The 19,081-nt window shown below is 40.2% G+C and overlaps 2 protein-coding genes across 2 annotated transcripts; both read left to right on the top strand.

Moving 5' to 3' along the window:
• The first annotated feature begins 1,933 nt into the window (after window positions 1–1,933).
• LOC137297946 (serine-rich adhesin for platelets-like) lies at window positions 1,934–4,090 on the top strand. The gene has a single exon (XM_067829948.1). The coding sequence runs from the start codon at window positions 1,934–1,936 to the stop codon at window positions 4,088–4,090; it is 2,157 nt and encodes a 718-aa protein (XP_067686049.1).
• Window positions 4,091–7,554: 3,464 nt separating this feature from the next.
• LOC137298411 (uncharacterized) lies at window positions 7,555–11,879 on the top strand. Its single transcript, XM_067830673.1, has 2 exons — window positions 7,555–7,701; window positions 10,267–11,879. The coding sequence occupies exon 2, from the start codon at window positions 10,270–10,272 to the stop codon at window positions 11,512–11,514; it is 1,245 nt and encodes a 414-aa protein (XP_067686774.1). The 5' UTR covers window positions 7,555–7,701; window positions 10,267–10,269; the 3' UTR covers window positions 11,515–11,879.
• Window positions 11,880–19,081: the final 7,202 nt, after the last annotated feature.

Here is a 19,081-nt window from a genome sequence, read left to right as displayed (position 1 = left end):
AGGTTAACGTTATTAACCTGTATCTAACGATATTTGATCATCGATATATAGGAAGCGTTAGTTAGACACCAGGTTAGCTATTCTCGAAACGTTCGTAGCCCTACGAACTTCTTAAGCCCTTTCTTAACAAACAGACTACGATCAAAGTTAGAAATTCTTGGGGCTACGAACTTGTCGAGAATAAGGACGCAGGCCAAATCCGCCGACTGTATATTAGGTCGTGTTGGTGTCATTTCATAATAGACTTCTTGATCAAACTATTGGAGCGATGCTTCCTTCTAATTGTTATGTGATTTGAGGCTTTCTGCGTGGCTATGTCTATTAAGTTGGGCAGTCACCTTTAGGCTGGCAGCCATTGCGTGTTTATTCGAATTATGTTGTGACCACAGATGACAACAGGCAGCACACAATACTACATATATAAAATACTATTTGATTTGCATTTTCCGAGATGTTCCTTTTTTTCGAACTGTGTAAATTTCTGCAACTGCAATTAAATATTATACAACTACATGTGTGTGATATATGCGGGACGTGGGAAGGTAAAGTTTAGGTCCAGATTTGTTACAAAATCAGGGGCGTAACACAACTTTTAATGTGTGACTACGGTATTCTGCAATGAAGCCTAACTGACTGAACGCATACGTGGTATTTCGCTCTGGATATGATTAAGGGACTTGTTTTATTGGGAAATCGACACAAATGATTTTCGTAATCCTGATATCTCGAGTAACATGAGTCTTAAGTCGGAAGTTGTGTTTAAATAAGGCGAACAGTGAGACCCCGACACACAATCCCACGGTTTTTGGGAAAGTTTTTAAAATGTTCTGATGTCATCCATCTGAGTAACTGAAATAAATTCTTGCGTATAAGCTGGTGGCCAGGACCTAAAGACGTTTATCTATACTACTCATCAAAATTTTAGAGTCAGTAGTGTAAAAGTAACCACTTACTTTAGTAAACCGTTCTAAACTAGATTTGGCAAAATAGTCTAGAGTGTTTGAAGGTACTGTTTACACAACACTGGTGTATTGCACAACAAATTCCTAAGTATGAAAAGATTGTCATTAGTGCAATACATGATAAAACTAAGTGAGCATTGGCGATTTCTTAAGAAAACTTTACAGGCAAAAACGCAAACAGCCGTTCACGTGCGCGATATTTGCACGTGACTTTCAGCAATTTGATGATGCATGATCCTCGTGGAAGTCATCTGCATAAGACACACACACACTTTTTTTTCGTCAAACACTAATATATATATTAGTATATATTAGTGTTTGACGAAAAAAAAGTTAAGTACAGTTATCCTCTATCCTCCCCGGTGCCGGCATTGTGTCAGATAAGTACAACCATAACTTCTCCACTACGCAGTAGTTTAACTCACGCAAGACTGTTAAGTTGAAAGTAGAAGATCCGCTGTAGAAACGGGTTAACATTTTAAATAAACATTTTTACAAGAAACTTAAACACATACGACATAAATTCCCTAACAATTACTTCACAATGTCGTTTCTTTTTTTTGTTACAAGATGACGTGCAAGAAATTCTAAATGTTTGGTCCTCGTTAAATACAAGCAGAGCATTAAGTTACATTATGCACTAACGTAAAGCGTAAATAACCGAGCCGATAAATAAATCCTCGTTAGTTGCCTCTAAGCTTATTTTCTTTGACATTCAAGACGTCAATGCATGATCTCGTCACATTCAGTTTTGTATACCAGCAAATTGATTCACGGCAGCTGATGAGGTTACGTAGGCAGAGTGGGAGTCAGAGACAACTGGTCCTACACCAAACGTCGTGTAAACGTACCAGTGCTCCTGGGGCTTACTTTCATTTCAGTTTTACTTTGTCACACACGATGTGAATATTCATATATTTCTATTGCAGGTAGCTGCCTAGTCTGATCGTCTCACAGCTTGTCTTTCACCAATGGCGACCAATAAAACAGATCCCCACCATGCTTCGCTTTCCGGGGGTGATGACAGTTCTGTCAAACGCATTCTGACTCACATCGATAGACTCCTTGCTTTCAGCAAAGTGGAATGGTTTCTCCATGAACAAAGAAAGGATACTATTTTGAAACTTGACTTCATTCAGGACAGAAAATATACAAATGTTTTCCAAATGTCTGATTCACTGCCAAGAGTAAACGACCATATTTCACGGCTTACTCAATCTCATAAACTTAGGGAATGGAGTTTAAGGGAGCGAGAAGGGTGCGCTTCCATCGTTATCGCTTTCCAGTATGACAACACCCAGTCCGATGAAACTTTGTTCTTTTTGAATTCAGACCATTTGAAACTTGTTACTGGTTTGAATGAGCACACGGATAGTCACACGGGATCGTTTTCAAACACTATATCGGTCGAGTGTCAGTGTAAGTGCAATCCTGGTATGAGTGAAAACAAAACTAGAAGAAACCTACCTGAGACATATTCCACCCCACTAGTTAGTTCCGGACAACCTCTTTCTCATTGTGCAGCTGACCATGGAAAAGTTCCAAGCAAGTCAGAAACAGACACGTTGTTGCTCACGCCACCAGACATAACGCCAGTGAAAGAACCACCGACAAGTGTTAATCAATCTGATTTTCGTGAAAGTCAGATACCTCGAAGAGAAAACAAGACTTTGGCCAAGACCCCGGCACCAAAAGCACATCAATCCACAACGGCATCTTCAACGAAGAGAAGAGCTGTTAAATCGGAATCAGAGAATACATCTAAATCTTTCAAAAACAGGTTACCCTCAGTGATCAGGAAGAATGCTGCAACTAAGAAACCAGAAAGCACAAAGAACCCGTTCTCAGTCACAGGTACATCTGTTAATCCAAATAATGCCAACAGGAAGTCGAAGTTTATTCACACTGGTAACACTCGTCGACCTCTACAAAAATCAAAATCTATCTGTGTGATAACAAGACCCAGCGACACTACGCCGGGAAAGACCCGAAACACCAGTGCAACTTCACAAGCTGAAAACCAGCGGATTGCTTCAAAATTCACCTTCAGTAAAGCGTATCACAAAATGAAACCAGAGTCAAAACCTTCAGCCGTCAATCAAAGCAACCCTGCAGTTAAACGAAAACATGAACGATCAGACCATTTCACGGATACAGAGGATCACATATCCGACCCAAACTCTCTGAAACCAAGACAACGAGGTATGGCGACAAACGAATCTACTTTGTCTGATAAAGTCGACCCAAAGGAGGTGGTATTAACGAACCAAAATAATACACAAAATACTCTTCACGGCAAAGGTAGTTATCAAGGTCGTCCTGACAACAGCAGTCCAGTTGGGGACCTGTACAGATTATATTTCGCAGACAGTGCAGATATAAGTATGTACAATAATGATGTCTTTTGGTCATCAACTGACAAAACTCACAATTCGAAAAGCAGCAGTCAGATGGCTGACAGGCTCCATTGCAGCACGCCGTCTATAAGACCACCAGGTGGCCACGCCGGAGTGTTTGGCGAGCTGGCGAAGACGTTCTCTCCCAGCACAACTGAAAGTACAAGCGATCACAAAGCAGCAAATGACTTCTTAAAGTGTCAGAATAATACATCTCAGACTCAATCTGGGACAACATCGCCAAGAAAAAGCGGAACAGAATCCTTGAGCGAGACGGAATCAAATATTGATGACAGTGAACAGGACACAACAATAACCGAAGCATCCCAAACAGACTGTGACATGTTTTCCTGCTGTACAGAGCCGTGCCTAGAGGAATCTGTGAAGGAGGAGATTCAGGAGTACTTTGTCAAGATTTACAACCAAGTCCAGAGTGAACCCCGGGTGGAGACTGTGCAGCTAGTGTGGCAGATTAATGAGGAGGGAAGGATCTGTCTCTACCACAAATACCTAAATCAGGTGAAGAAACACGACCTTGTATCTCCCGAAGAGCTGCAGGACCTAGAAAAGAACGGATCCCATAGCGTGATGCCAAGGAGCATCAGACAGCAGTACATCTTCCGTCGTCTCCTGGATGAGCTGGATCAAGTTACGTTTGACAACCGACCACTCACAGAAGCCGAGAAAAGGAGACTTGACAACTTTATGACCACTGAAGCGGGATGCGTATAATTACAGACCTCGGGGCTTCATTCCGTTTCTCATCAACATCAGTTATAGAAAATGTACATAGCAGTGTTGAACTTGTAAACTATCAATCAGGAAATTGAAATTGATATTTCAAGCACTTGTTCTCTTTCTATTAATATACTGAGATAATAAAATAGCCAGTTTGAATTTTTTAGGATCAGTTTCTCGTAGATGTTTGTATACATAGTCTGTGCAATCGTAAATTAATTGTTTATTAGTTTATTTGTAAATAGAGGGACTTCTGATTAGTCAACGTTTTGCTCTGAAGTATATGTAGTTTCTGTGAATACCACAGCCATTACTCAATTATCAGCATAAGTTAATTCCTCAAATGGGACATTAAGTGGTCCGAAAGTTAGAGTACACCATAATAATGTCGCATTTTTTATTTTTATCTATCACATATTGCTGAATCGGGGATATCTGTATTGCTGGTGCCAGCATGTTCTTCTGAGATATCTGTGGATTGTAGTAGTCACATTTTACAATTGTACATTCACTTCAAAATAAAATGGACTAACCTGGACTTCAATAGAAATAGAAAGGATGCTGGATTTTATACATGTAAGCACTTCTCTGTTTTTGTGTAAAAATAAAAAAAAAATTTCTGCATTTTATTGTGTTGTTGAAGTTGATTGCGTTAAAGTTGTTGTAAACAAAAACACAGCGGCAGCGAATGGACCTAATCAACTGTTCGAAAAATTCCTGACATGAACCATATAATATGATAATAACCCTAGCAAAGCATCTGTTATCAATATGCATTCTCTCCTTTCTAAACAAAGAAAAAATAGGCATTCTAATAAAGGGTGGCCTATTGGATTCCAACATATACATGCATCAGCGAAAGTAGAAAGATCTACTACTCAGTGAATTTCAAGAATACACTGAAATTTCATAAAGAATATGCACGAGTAATATACAATCAACTGGGCTTAGTAAGCTTGTGACTGATTGGTGTTTAACGCCACACTCAGCAATATTCCAGCTATTGGTCAGTAAATAATAGAGACTGGACAAGACAAACCAGTGATTAACAGCACCATCGATCTACGTAACTGGAATACGATGAAAAATGTCAAGCGAGCATGAGCATCGGATCCTGGTGTTCTTCAGACAATTACATGCAGCTGAAGGCCAATTATTACCCGTCTTCATCATCAATATCAGTAACTGTAGTCAAATGAAAACTCAAGACGCACCTATTTTCAGGCTGTTATTCAGACTTTATTTTACCCCACTATTCACAGACTTTAATTGATAGATTCTCCTGTTATTATTATTCATCGGCCTTATTTCAGGCTAGTATTCATAGGTTTAATTTCATACGATTATTTCGGTGAAGAAAGTATGTATTGATGTGTAGAGTGCAAACGATACGAACTGAGTGTGATATATCGACTTACGTCAAATAAATCTTTTCCAGGTTGTCGCTTTAAAGGGCTTAACGTTGAACCTTGGAGTCATTGTCTAAAATAATCAAGTCGCATCGTTAACTGCTAGATATTACTACGGTTATTACAATAAACAATGTCATTTACTTCTTTCAAATAAAATCCTTTGGAACTGAAAACCGTACCTGTCCGACAGCCAAGTTCCCTTTAAGAGTATTATAGAGAGATTGCTTATTGAGCTTTATCTGCAGATTCCTTCGACAAAGTGGTGGTACCACTGGTCTAAGGCTATTAACCTCACTGAACACTGTTACTTCTTTTGATAGTATCAGGATCTGCTGATCGAAATTAGATTTCAAGATTTTCCCGTTGATTAGCTTTGACTTGTCACTGCAGTCTCTTGTGTTACTCAAATCGATCATCACCCACGATTTGGCCCACCTGGACGCTATCGCCCTCTCTGCGATGGTGGGGATTTCAATGTTACATTACTGTTTCGGATGCCATTCAAGCAAAGTCGAATCTCCGACGTAACCGATATCAATAACCAATGTGGACCAGCTTGTTTTTTCTCTGTACACAGTATCCCTTGGAGATTGTATTGAACCTGGTAAACCTTTCCGGTATGTGCATGTCAAATGACCGTTACGTCGCAACACTAGCAGTACCGTGCAAATGACTAAAACTAGCCACTGTGTTAAAGTAAAGGTATATACAGAAGCTCCGTATATTTCTTGATGGGGAGCGCTGATGACACTCTGTCATTAATGCAGTAAGTGTGAATGCGAAAAAGGTCAATTTTCCATACAAATCCCAGGTAGACGAGACCTTCCATGATTTATGTGGCGCTTCAAGTGTACACACACACACACACTACATTGACGGTCTGTCACGCACGAACTGTTCAACAAGGAGAAAACCCAAGGGTGATTTGTGTTCATGTCGCTTATTTCAAATGAACTTGATATCAGCTATTTCACGTCATGTCTCAAACAGAAATGAAACATACATGACAAATTCTTATTGGAATAAGAAAGAAAAAGATTAAAAACTGAAAAAATGACCTTGTTAGTGAAGCGTACATTGCAAAGTATAGCTGTTTAACATTCAGAGACAGCCAGTCCTTATGAAGCATTTGGGCCATGATCAAAACTCATTGATGTTCACTGCACGTGAAAAAGACTTTTTTTCCGAGATCTCTCGGTTCCTTGATTGCTGGGAATAACATTCCTTGTCCCACGAATGACGTATTTTCATTGAATAAGTGTCAGTTGACGTGACATTATTAATTGTTGATAGGGATACATCGAGGTTCTGTTTTACTGGGGTTTTTTTTAAAAAAAGGAGGTCTACACATCAGTGATTTGGGTTAAACACTTGGAACCATTAGCTGTTATAGCGTGGCATTTTAGACAGAGCGAGTGTGATTTTACGCCCCTTTTAGCAATATTCCAGCAAAATCAATGCCGGGTGACTCCAGAAAAGGGTTTCATGCATTGCACCCATGTAAGGAATCGAACCCGGGTCTTCGGCGTAACAACTAGACTACACCCTACCGACACTGTGTAAACTTAAGAAGTCATGCAGGTTATGACGTTGACTGTTCTGTGTGAACTACCTGGCACGGCGCGGCCATGGGTGCGTTTTGGGGATTCGAACTCATGATCATTGGCTTTTGGTGTGAAGTCCATGGCATGGCATGAACGTAAAACGCGGTGGCATGAACGTAAAATTCATACTGCAGCTGGGTATAATCAGTACACGTCCGTACCCGCGAAGATCCGGGTTAGAATTGATCTTCAGTAACCCATGCTTGTATCAAGAGGCGAAAAACGGGATCTGGTGGTCAGACTCGCTGATTCGGTAGGCAGATCTCATCGTATCCCAATTCCGTAGACCAGAATTTATCTGGTTGAAACTGGACTATTTACAGACAGCCGCCATACATCAGGAATTTTGTTGAGAGCTTCGTAGAACTAAACTCATTCACTAGCACACGTCCCTGTATTAAGTTGCACATGAGGGCCAGATAATGTTACAAGGTCATTCGGCTATTCTCGTCTTGTTTGTGTTTACTGCATTGGAATTAGGTCACTGTGACACTCTTTGTCATGGACACTGCATCCTTATCAAGTCTTATGTATCGGATATCACGGTTCTCCCCTCAGCAGTGACAAACGTGGAGGGACTGTGACCCAGGTTAGTATGTTTCGTGTACTACTTGTGTAAAATCTTCTCATCAACATCGTCATTACTGTGTTCAGTATAATCGTCGGTCGTCAAAGATGGCGCAGTTTTCTGAGCAGAGTTGTGTACGCATATGTACCATTTGGGGCGTGAATCTTATATTTGACTTGATAATGGAGCCCTTTCATATATATACATATATGTAAACTCATTACTTGTTGCTTCATTAATCCGATGCTTCAGTCTCCGTATCCGAACGTTAATTAGCGGTAACAGATTGGCTAGTTACACATGGTTTTGCTTCATTAATCCGGCGGTACATCAAAGAGGTTCGGATAATAGCCTTACCCCGTGAGCGCCTGTGATTAGCGCTGGTCTTCATCGGCTGACTTCAATTGTAATTGTTAACTGAGGTGATACCTCTGCGTTGACCGTGTCATTAGTTTGTGATTTTAATCAGTTAATAGGTTTCACTTTTGTTTAGTTTGAGTAATACCTGTCATGTTTTCTTGCTGTATAAAATACCGATCAAGTGAGTGATTGGTATGTGTAATACTATAAATAATCTATTCAGACATTGCATTGATTGATTGTTGTGTTAATATTCAAGTTGTTATGTCTACAAACTGTAATAAAGTCATTTGATACATGTATACGTTCGTGTGTTCTTGTCTCAGTATGTCAAAGGGAAGTAACTCGCCTGAAATGGTGTTTGCTTCAGTAGTCCGTACGTTTCACTATCCGAACGTTTTTGATGAAAAACAGAAGTGTTCGGATTAACGCGGCCTGACTGTACACCCATACCATATAAATATTCCCTCTTAGTCATATATCACCTATTTTACGCTTGCACATGTACGGGGGTTGGGGTCATCAATTTTGTTGTAGGTTCGAATTCTCTTTTCCGTCAGATGTATTCCCTATTTTGTCGGGAAATATGCTTTCTTGGTGTTTCCCTTACAGACAAATCTGTTCGGTGTTATAATGCTAGACGCTAATTGCACACTTATTACAGTGAAATAATTTTCCATTGCTTGGGGGCACAATCGTTGCCACAAGGCTACCCCACCTTTCCACGGCTCGGAACGTTCCTCATATATACAGCGACTGTGCTTGTCGTAAGAGGCGAGTAAAGGGACCGGCTGGTCAGGTTCGCTGACTTGCTTGACACATGTCATCGGATCGATGCTCATGTTGTTGATCACTGGATTGTCTGGGCCAGACTCGATTATTTACAGACCGCCGCCATATAGCTGGAATATTGCTGAGTGTGGCGAAAAAATAAACTCACTCACTCACTCACTCACTCACTCCTCATATACAACCAATCAGCGACTAACGGGATCGGGTGCCCAGGCTCGTTCACTTAGTTCACACATACCATCGTATTCCATACGCGTATATCGATGCTCATGCTGTTGATCACTGCATTATCTGGTTCAAACTGGATTATTTACTGGCCGCCGCCATATAGATGGAATACTGTTGACAGCGGCGTAAAACTAAACTCTCTCACTGGTGGGATATTTCTAAAAGAGATGGAAAACCCATTCACTCTACAAACATTTACGTAATCCCCATAATGGAAAGAAAGCACTTTAGAATATGGCAACAGGTCCATCAACCTGACTTTACAAGCACACCCCTGATCAAATAATCAATTACTGTTGCAGGTCCACAGGAAGCCTGAAATGAAACTACATGTAGTACGGAATTAGCTTTCATTGCTTCATTTTTGGATGGCTTAAGAAAATATCTATTAGATAAAAAGTATTCTGCCTACGTGAGGTCTTTAGCACAAAAAATATTCAGCTACCAATTCCTTTGATTCTACAGATTGGATTAAGTTCAATCGCCCCCTCATCCGGCTGTTAACTTGATACTTTTATCTGTGGCAGCCAGCGTCTCGGAGCTCCAGCTCGTTGTGTACGCTTTACTTACCCGCCACACTCGCGTTTGTACATATCGCAAAGATCGTATCGGTTTAGTACTAGCGTTTCATCTGTGAGTGAGTGAGTTTTAGTTTTAATCTCTTTTATCAATATTCCAGCAATATGACAGAGAGGGACAAATAAGCTAGCAATGTCGATTCTAAATGAAACAATCAAGCCTTTGTTCATAGTGGTACTATATTGCCTCCTAAAAAGCAGTAAGAGGCTGTAGAACGTTGTAGACAATGCTGAAATGCGCCAACGTGAGTGAATATTGTTTTACGCCGCTTCCAACAATATTCCACGGCGAGAGGCACAACAAATGGGCTTTGCAAATTGTACCATTGTTTGGAATCGAACATAGCCTTTCGCGTGACGAGCAAACCAATCGTATTTGCATCACACCGAAGACCCGGTTTGATTCCCCTCATTAGTACAAAGTGCGAAGCCCATTTCTGGTGTCCCCGGTCGTGATATTGTCTGGAATATAGGGTCCACAACCCTATGACCTAAAACTCACTCACTCACTGAAACATTATCACAAGGGAGTGAAGCAGAATGAATGCAACTGACATGTAACAGGTTATTACGAGTGAATAATACCACCATTATCAATGATTACATGGATATGATGATTTCGTTGCAGATCATGGATAGGTTGGCAAGACACGCGTCGTGGCTGTTCCTGCTGTTAATTTGGTCTTCAGTGGAGTGCCACAAGAACCAGTTCAGGGTGTTGGGTTTGCAGTACGCTACCCTCAGTCAGAGGTTCCAGTTGGAGACGAAGCTGTTACAGGACGAACTCGCAACAGCTGCAGCTGCCATCAAAGATCTGAAAAGGGACAACACTAGAATAATTAAACTATTCGAGGTCTTCACGAATGAAATCAAACAGCTTCAGAAGGTTATATCGACGGACAAGTTAACTATTCAGAGCCTCGAGAGAGATGTCAAGAGTCTTCACAACCAGCTTGAAAACTTCAAAATGAAAACCGAAGAGACGATAGATAGAAGCCGACAAACCTGTGAGCATAAATGTAGCGACAAGACAAACGAAACTATAGTGTTTAAGGTTGCTGTGGAGGACCACAGAGCGCCAGATTCAGATGAGGCTGGAGACAATGATGTTCATATTCTGGTTGCCAAGTATGGAGACTCTAACGCCTATGTAGTGAATGCTGTTGACAGGAAACCAGTGTTGACTATGGACCATCTTGGAAGCGGGGTCCGGGCCATCGCAGTGGACACAAGACAAAGGAGAATGTACTGGTCCGATGACAACAATAAATTTATCATGGCCTCTGACTTGCACGGTGACAACGTGACCGTTGTCGCCAGGAATGTGACCACGCTTGGGCTTAGCGTGGATATAGAGGAGCAGTTCCTTTTCTACACGAACGTGTCTGGTGATCTATACTTAAACAGGATGAATTATCTATCAGAACCTGGCCTACACTGGGCACATATTGGACAGAAACCACGACGTATTTTCGTAGACTCACGTGGTAAAATTGTATACACCATTGTTGACGAGTGGACTAGCATTGAAAGACGAGATTACGAGAACAGGATAGGTGAAGTCATAGTTGATGTGAAAGGAAGGATAAAAGCATTTGTTGTTGACCAGGAAACAAATGTTCTTTATTTTAGTGTAAACTCTTCAATATATATCAAAGATATGAAAGAGATGGAGAAACCAGCTTCCGCCATATTCCACGGCACTGCGATGCCTTCAGATTTGGTCCTATCTGGCAGATTCCTGTACATTGTCTATTACTACCTTAACAAGGTTGATATGATGGACTTGCAGTCTGTGAAGGTAACAAATGCTATCTATATCCCATGGAAGGGACAAGGAAATACTGTTTCAATGTGTCTCTTTAAGGTTACATGAACTAATGTGGCCATTCACATTTATTGAATATAAGTCTAAATCTTATATATTCACGACATCTGTAACTGTTATGGGGTGGTAGCTTAGTGATTAAAGCGTTCACCCGTCTCATCGAAAATCTGGGTTCGATTCCTCGAATGTGCTCAGTGTGTGGAGCTCATTTCTTGTGTCTTCCGCCCTGATATTGCTGGATTATTTCGTAAGCGGCGTGAGACTAAACTCACTAGCTGTAGCTGTTATCAAATATATTTAGTATTGATAATTTATGCATGGTTAAAGAGGATATATAATAATAATCGTGACACACTGTGAACACGTAGATTTATATTCCCTTGCGTCTTTAAAGTGTTTTCTTGCTTTGTGCATCCGATTTGTTGTGATGTATATTAGGGAGTTTAAAATGTATCTAATATATATATATATATATATATATATATATATATATATATATATATATATATATATATATATATATATATATATATATATATATATATATATATATTCCACTTGTAAGCATATTTTCAAACGGAGAACTACTCCTAACACAAACCTGTTCACATCCTCAAACACAAAACATTATATCAGTATTTGTAGTAAACAGGTAAACCGTCGTGGTGCATGTTTTGTGGTAACGCTAACGGCTGTGTACGTCCAACACTGTGATATTTTACCGCGCTTCGACGACACGATGGTAAGTTGCAGGGAGATTGTCCAGCCATTTAGCTTTCTAAATGGATAAATAAGATGTCTCGTTATGTCTATCGCTAGCAAAAGATCCGATGATTTGCCGATATTTTATACATCATCATGAGAGTGACGTCAGAGGTATTTTCATAAATGTACATGCATTTGTTACGAGTCAAATAAATTTTGTTGTTCGGGAGATCAGGGCAATAGTGGCTTTGATAAGTCGTGCATGCCTGTAAGATATTGTACAGAGGTTCATTACGGACACAATGATTTTAATACTTTTTATACTCTGATCTTGAGTAACCCATTGTCTGGAGAGAAGAAGAAGAGAAGAAATTGTGTATTGCAGTGTGTCATATCCTAGGGCAAGGTCCGGCCTCTTTAGGCCTGTGAGACACATTAAAACAAGGATAAAAACCATGATAATGGCACACCCCTAGTCAACATACATACTGTAACAACCATCATACAGTGGCACAAACAACAAACAACCACACATATTTACCACGTGCACATGCGCACACAACACACAGAGAGTAATTGATGTGTGCATACTGCCATACTGCATAACACCCATCCATTCAGTCGACATTCAAACTGCTAAACAGACAAAGTACAAGTAATGGTATAACGCACGCACACGCTCACACGCAAGCCTACACACATACTGACCCCATCCACAAGATTGCACGTCATTCTTACCCCATATACCCTCTCGCCCATAGACAGTCAAACTGTTTAAATAAGTACAATGCATAAACAATGGCATTACATATCACACACATACACACCCGTCAGTGGCCCTTGCGAGCCAATCTTATCCCATGTACACTCTCATCCATATTCAGTCAAACTATTTACGCACAAAAACACATAAATGTATGGTATTATATGAACACACTCACACACACTTGTACTCACTGACCCCTCCCCCTCCTTAACACTTGCAAATCAAACTTATCCTGCTTACCCTCTCATCCATGAACAGTACAGTCAATTAAATATATGGTATACATAAATAATGGTATTGCATTCCACGCACACACAGAGACCTATTCGATATGTAAAGATCTTCTTTTCGTCATGCCATATAAAGTGGCCCCCAGGAGTGGCTGTAGATTGTCTGATCTTAACAGCAATATGAGTTTTTCTGTGCTACCTGTGGCGTCGGTCACACAATACTGACAGAAATACATACGCTTTATGAGTGGTTAAAGCGTTCGCTTTTCACGCCGATGATAATGATAACGTGTGAAGCCAATTTCTGGTGTCCCTCCGCCGTGATATTGCTGGAATAGTGCTAAAATCGCCGCAAAACCAAATTCACTCACTCACTTTTGAAAAAGAATATTGAAGAATGACATTATCAGGTCAGGAATGTTATACTAACATGTGTTTATATATGGACCATCACCGGCAGTTGATCTACACTGACACATAATATCGTGATTCCCGAGTTGAAAAGAAAAATGATATCAATGTAAAACAAAACAACATCGATGACTGTAAAAAGAACAAACCAAAAAGAAATATATGAACACCAACTGTTGTTGTATTTATAACTAATGTAACCTTGCAAATTACAACAGAGGAATTACAAGGCACTACAAAATGGATATATGCAAGCAATGTTTATAACTATAAGAACAGTCAGCAGCAATAACCTTCCAAAATATGTGTGTAAAGGATCGAGTTTGTCCAGACAAGCTAGTGATTAACAGCATGAGCGTCGATCTACGCAACTGGGATACGATGGCATGTCAATCAAAGCTAGCAAGTCTGACCACCTGACACCGTTAGTCGCCTACTACCCTTTACTGAATCTTACCAGAAACAATGCAGTACAAATGCAACACTGTTCCGCAATGAATAACACTGTCAAAATTTAGGGCACTTTTTCATCACAATATGTAAAATTTGCATTTGCAATTATGCAACTAAATGTTTCTAAATCGGTTGATAAAAGCACGTCGTGAACATATGCCAACATATATACCATGCCGTGCATATACACATGTTGTATATACATACAATATATACAAACAATACGTATACATACTGTATATGTATATATAGTAGGTATACGTATTGTTTGTATATATATGTTCTTTGTTTACGTCCAGACAGAGTCACGTCATATGATTGTATCTATATTCGCACGACCGAGTCTATTGTTTCTCGAGTCTCGAGGTCTTTATCATGCAGCCTTTGTCCCAGTGGTACACACCCGCATAGGCTTACAGTTACAAGATTAATTAACTGGCCTACGAAGAAAGTACAGCTTGACATTTGGGTAATATTTAAAAAACCCAAAGAAACCCCTGACGTGATAAAGTGAATTACAAGAGAAGGACATTATTTGCGTGTTTGGTGTAAATAAGCTCATAGCACATGTGTATACTTTCTCGTGTACGTCAGTATATCTTCTGATTTGGGTCAGCCTGTCCTTTCGCAAATTATATGTTGCTTGTGAAACTAGGCTTGCTCGGAGGTTACATCGTGTACTCCAGACAATATCAGTTGCGACACTGATCTCTTGGATACAATGTTGTCGTGGTATTCTGTCTCGTGTAGTTTGCGAACAAGCCAGTTCTTCACCTTCAATACTAAAATAAAATTTATTTATTTTCAGTTACTTCTTTAGGCTATCATGATTATAAGTAGTGTGTCTGTATATGTGGGAAGCATAACTGTGCACATGCCAAAACCTTTACTCGAGATTTTACATGGATTTGACTGCTACTGGAGTAGTTGGGTAGCCAGGTGGTTAAGGCGTTTGCGGGTGGAACCCATGACCCGAGTTCGACTCCTCACGGTTAGACTGTGTAAGTCACATATTGTGTTACCCGCAGTAATTGTGTCTGAATATTGCCCAAAGCAGCAAAAGACCTTGCCATTGCTCTAGAAATATCTGAAAATTTAACTTAGGTAAAAACGTACATACAGTTTTAACGTTAGTGCATTGCAAATGCTGATACTTCTTACGCAACAGTGAAGATTCGTTCATATCCTCAAAACAGTATCTACCACCAAGTGTGGTAGAAAACTGCATGCAATTCAGCGATTGCTACTCCCTTGCTGTGCCCCGTGTTTGGTGGTATAAACTCAAACCTGTTTAAGTCATTCACTAATTGGACAATTAATGAATATAAAACAGGTACAATTATTGGTAACACTGCTCATATTACCTGAAAAAGGTTCCCATTTGGCATTTCTCTTGTCTGGAGTAAAACAATTAAGGACTGATGTGGCAAATGCATTGCATGTTAAGTAATATTCATATGGACCGCCGCCATATATAGCTGAGTGCGGCGCAAAACTCAACTCACTTACTCACATGGAAGTGCCGCACGAGGAATTATCAGCTGATAAGAAGGCAATCTATAACGTATCTAGAAATTACACTCATGTTATAAATTCAGTAAAAACAGATCGTCTACTTTGCATGATGGTTCCAAAGTGCATAAAAGTACCATGATAAAGTAATTAAAGGCAAAAATATAAGGTTTAATTTCTTTCATTCCTAACATTTTGCACCACAGGCAGATGAAGCAAAACTTCAAAATGTTTCATTTTTTGCCAAGATAATGAAGATATAGGGATTAAAAGGCATAAAATATGAAGATTTAGTTTATTTCATTCCTAACATTTTGCGCCCACAGGCAGATGAAGCAAAACTTCAAAATGTTTCATTTTTTATCACGAAAATGAAGATGGCAATATTAATGGGATATAAAGATTTCCAATTGATCTTAAGATGAAACTATGTTTTAATCTTAGTTGATCAGTGAAAGGATACGTCCCTATTCTACCGAATGCGCTTGCTGGTGGCGCAGCAGAGATCGAACTAGTTAAGAATACATTGATATCTGGATACTCACAGTGGAAAAAATAACAAAAGGAACAACCATAAATATACTGGATCAGTGTCCCTTTAATGATTGGGGAAAACTGAAATGCTTCACTAGTTTAAACTAGCTTCAGTTATTTAAAAGGTTGATTCAATGCTCGTGTTTTTTATCACTGGATTGTCTGACCCAGACTCGACTATTTGTAGACCACCGCCATATAGCTGGAATATTGCTGAAGGAAGACACAAACATATTTGACTCAGGACACACAGGACCGTTTATGGTAGGTTGCGACCAAGGTCAGGTCGACGAGTTCACAAAAAGAGTTGCTCTCGGTCTGTGAATACCAGCTGTTCACGACCCAGTAGTTACCGCAGAGCAGACGATTGAGGCATACCAACTTCAATGTACTGTTGAGGCGACCCTTCTAAGGACTGTAAGCACAACAGACATATTGCGAGCATGGTTTGTAACTTAAAACCCCTCAAAATTCCCAGCTCATAGATTTTCACAAAGTATGTATTGGTGGAAAATGTTTGCAAAATAAACTAGAACCTTCACAACGCAAGGCCCGTATGTGAAACAGATGAAAAATGTTTTCTTGTACCAATACAGATGCGCAAGCACACTGCGAGTCGATGCAGAGCAGGGACTTGACATGAGCAATATAATATAATACAATATATAAAATATAATATAGGTGCATATATATATGGAATGAACGGTGTGTTGGAATGTCTGATTAATGATCTACGCGTTTAGTAACCTCGTTTAATTGTGTGTATGTACCATGTTTCTCCTTCACCTGTCAGCCATTATGTATCATATCTATAAAGCGTCTGATGCTGTGCATTGCTTTAAGTCATGCATGATTAACCGTGGTGAACTCAAGCTGAATACAGATAACCCTGGGGCCCGTTTCACAAAACTCCCTTAAGCCTAAGATCTCGTAACGCAGGAGCTACGGATGCTACGAGAAAAGTTACGAGATCCATAACTTACGAGAGCTTTGTGAAACGGAGCACTGGTTGCCCAAACTGTGGCAACCTTACCTGATTCATTATGTGTGTGTATTAATAATGTGCACAGAGCAGAGACATGATATAAACCTATCTCACTGACTCTCAGTAGAGCATCTGCGACCAGCAATCAGCGGTATACCTTAATTAGACATTAAACGTTAAACAGTAGCCTCATTGTTGCTTTTCCTAGTCCTCGGCATTAAAGGCTAGAACACGGACTAGGATATCCGGGTTAAACAGTAACATATGTCACTGGGATGGCTACTCTCGTCCCCCCCCCCCCCCCCCCTTCTCTCTCTCTCTCTCACACACACACACACACAAACACACACACTCACACACTGACAACTGACATTATAGACAGAACCTCTGTTTTATAACACATATTTCTTTTGTTTCAGGTTTAGTTTAGTTTTGCGGAACACTGTAACGGAAATTCTGCAATGTCCAATATAAAACCTCAAATGCAAGAGACCCGTGAAGGTCCCTGGGTAAAACAGGCCTTCAGCAACCCATGCTTGCCATAAAAGGCAACTATATATGTTTGTCGTAAGAGGCGACTAACGGGATAGGGTGGTCAGGCTCGCTGACTTGGTTGACACATGTCATCGGTTCCCGCAGATCGATTCTCATGTTGTTGATCACTGGATTGTCTGATCCAGACTCGATTATTTACAGACCGCTGCCACATAGCTGGAATATTGCTGAGTGCGGCGTAAAACTAAACTCACTCACTCACTCAAAAACAAGATAGGTGCACAAGGCTTATAAGCCTACTTAAAATCTCATAACATTAAGCGCTGTTGGACTACCTTCGTCAATATGTCGTTTTGCTATCGGCTGTGACCCCTATGTCAATAAACCTTGCTGTCAATATTGTCAACACTTTGCATTTAATGATTATTTTAAACTTCGGCCATATATCGCCATGGAGATGATGGAGAAAATGGAGTGAGTGAGATTAGTTTTACGCCGCACTCGGCAATATTCCAGGCAATATTCCAGTTATATGGCGCCTGTCTGTAAATAATCAAGTCTAGACCAGACAATCTCCTGATTCGATGAAACGTGCCAACCATGTCATCGAGCCAGACCTCCAGATCCCGTTATCCCGTTACTGAGGAAAAAGTCTAACCTGGATTTTCATGGGTGTCTCAAACCTATCTCCAGAAAACTTCAAGTTGCCCGGCGAACAAAGCACCTTTGTGATACGGACAAAACCCCTCGCTTTATAACAGTAACAATACAGACATGGACAATCGTGATACTTACCAACCCCGCTCACCCACCAGACCCGTCTTACGTATCGCTTGAAAGTTTCTCACCGTCTTCTAGTAAGTTTTATTTCAATAGTCAGGATTGTACTTAACAACACTGAAATATAACCGAGGGTGTGACCTCGGCCCGTGATCCATCAGCGTGAGAGTGATTGTTAGAGTAAACAATTACGTGTTGCTACCGTGTACCGTTATCGTGTGGGGGTGGGGGGGGGGGGTAGGGGTGGGTTGGCTCCCGTGCTTTATTTGATCAGACAATCTGTAGCTGCGGTTAACCAAACATTCAGCCAGACAGAAGGTCGTTCAATACCTTCCTTCGTTTTGTAACGAGCTGGGATTGTAGTGATATTTTCGTGTAAGTAAGGGTGATTTCGCTTCCGATTTTTGGAGTTATTGTGTTAATTGTAAGAACTATGTCTTAGTGATTTCATTTGTGTGAGATTGAAGAGTGACACTGGGCCTTATATCATTATGTATTTCTAGCGCCAGACTGAACATATTTGAAGTTGTACTCATGTGTTGATTTGTTACTGAGCACCCCAGCCTTTTCACTGAAATTTGGAAACATGTTATTATATTGCAACAACACGCTGATCCACAACGTACCATATGTTTCCAACCTACATTTCAAATAATTGAGAAATTACAATCAATTTGTTAATATTTGGCAAACACAAATAACTCATGCTAAAGATTTGTGTCGCTGCATTAATTATAACGAGTT

The sequence above is a fragment of the Haliotis asinina genome, chromosome 10 (genome assembly GCF_037392515.1).
Source record: "Haliotis asinina isolate JCU_RB_2024 chromosome 10, JCU_Hal_asi_v2, whole genome shotgun sequence".
Lineage (NCBI taxonomy): Eukaryota > Metazoa > Mollusca > Gastropoda > Lepetellida > Haliotidae > Haliotis > Haliotis asinina.
This window is presented reverse-complemented; position numbering and strand designations above follow the sequence as displayed.

What these genes read in the sequence shown, in the direction of transcription:
- LOC137297946 (XM_067829948.1), top strand. Translation starts at nt 1,934, where the DNA reads ATGGCGACCAATAAAACAGATCCCCACCATGCTTCGCTTTCCGGGGGT.
- LOC137298411 (XM_067830673.1), top strand. Translation starts at nt 10,270, where the DNA reads ATGGATAGGTTGGCAAGACACGCGTCGTGGCTGTTCCTGCTGTTAATT.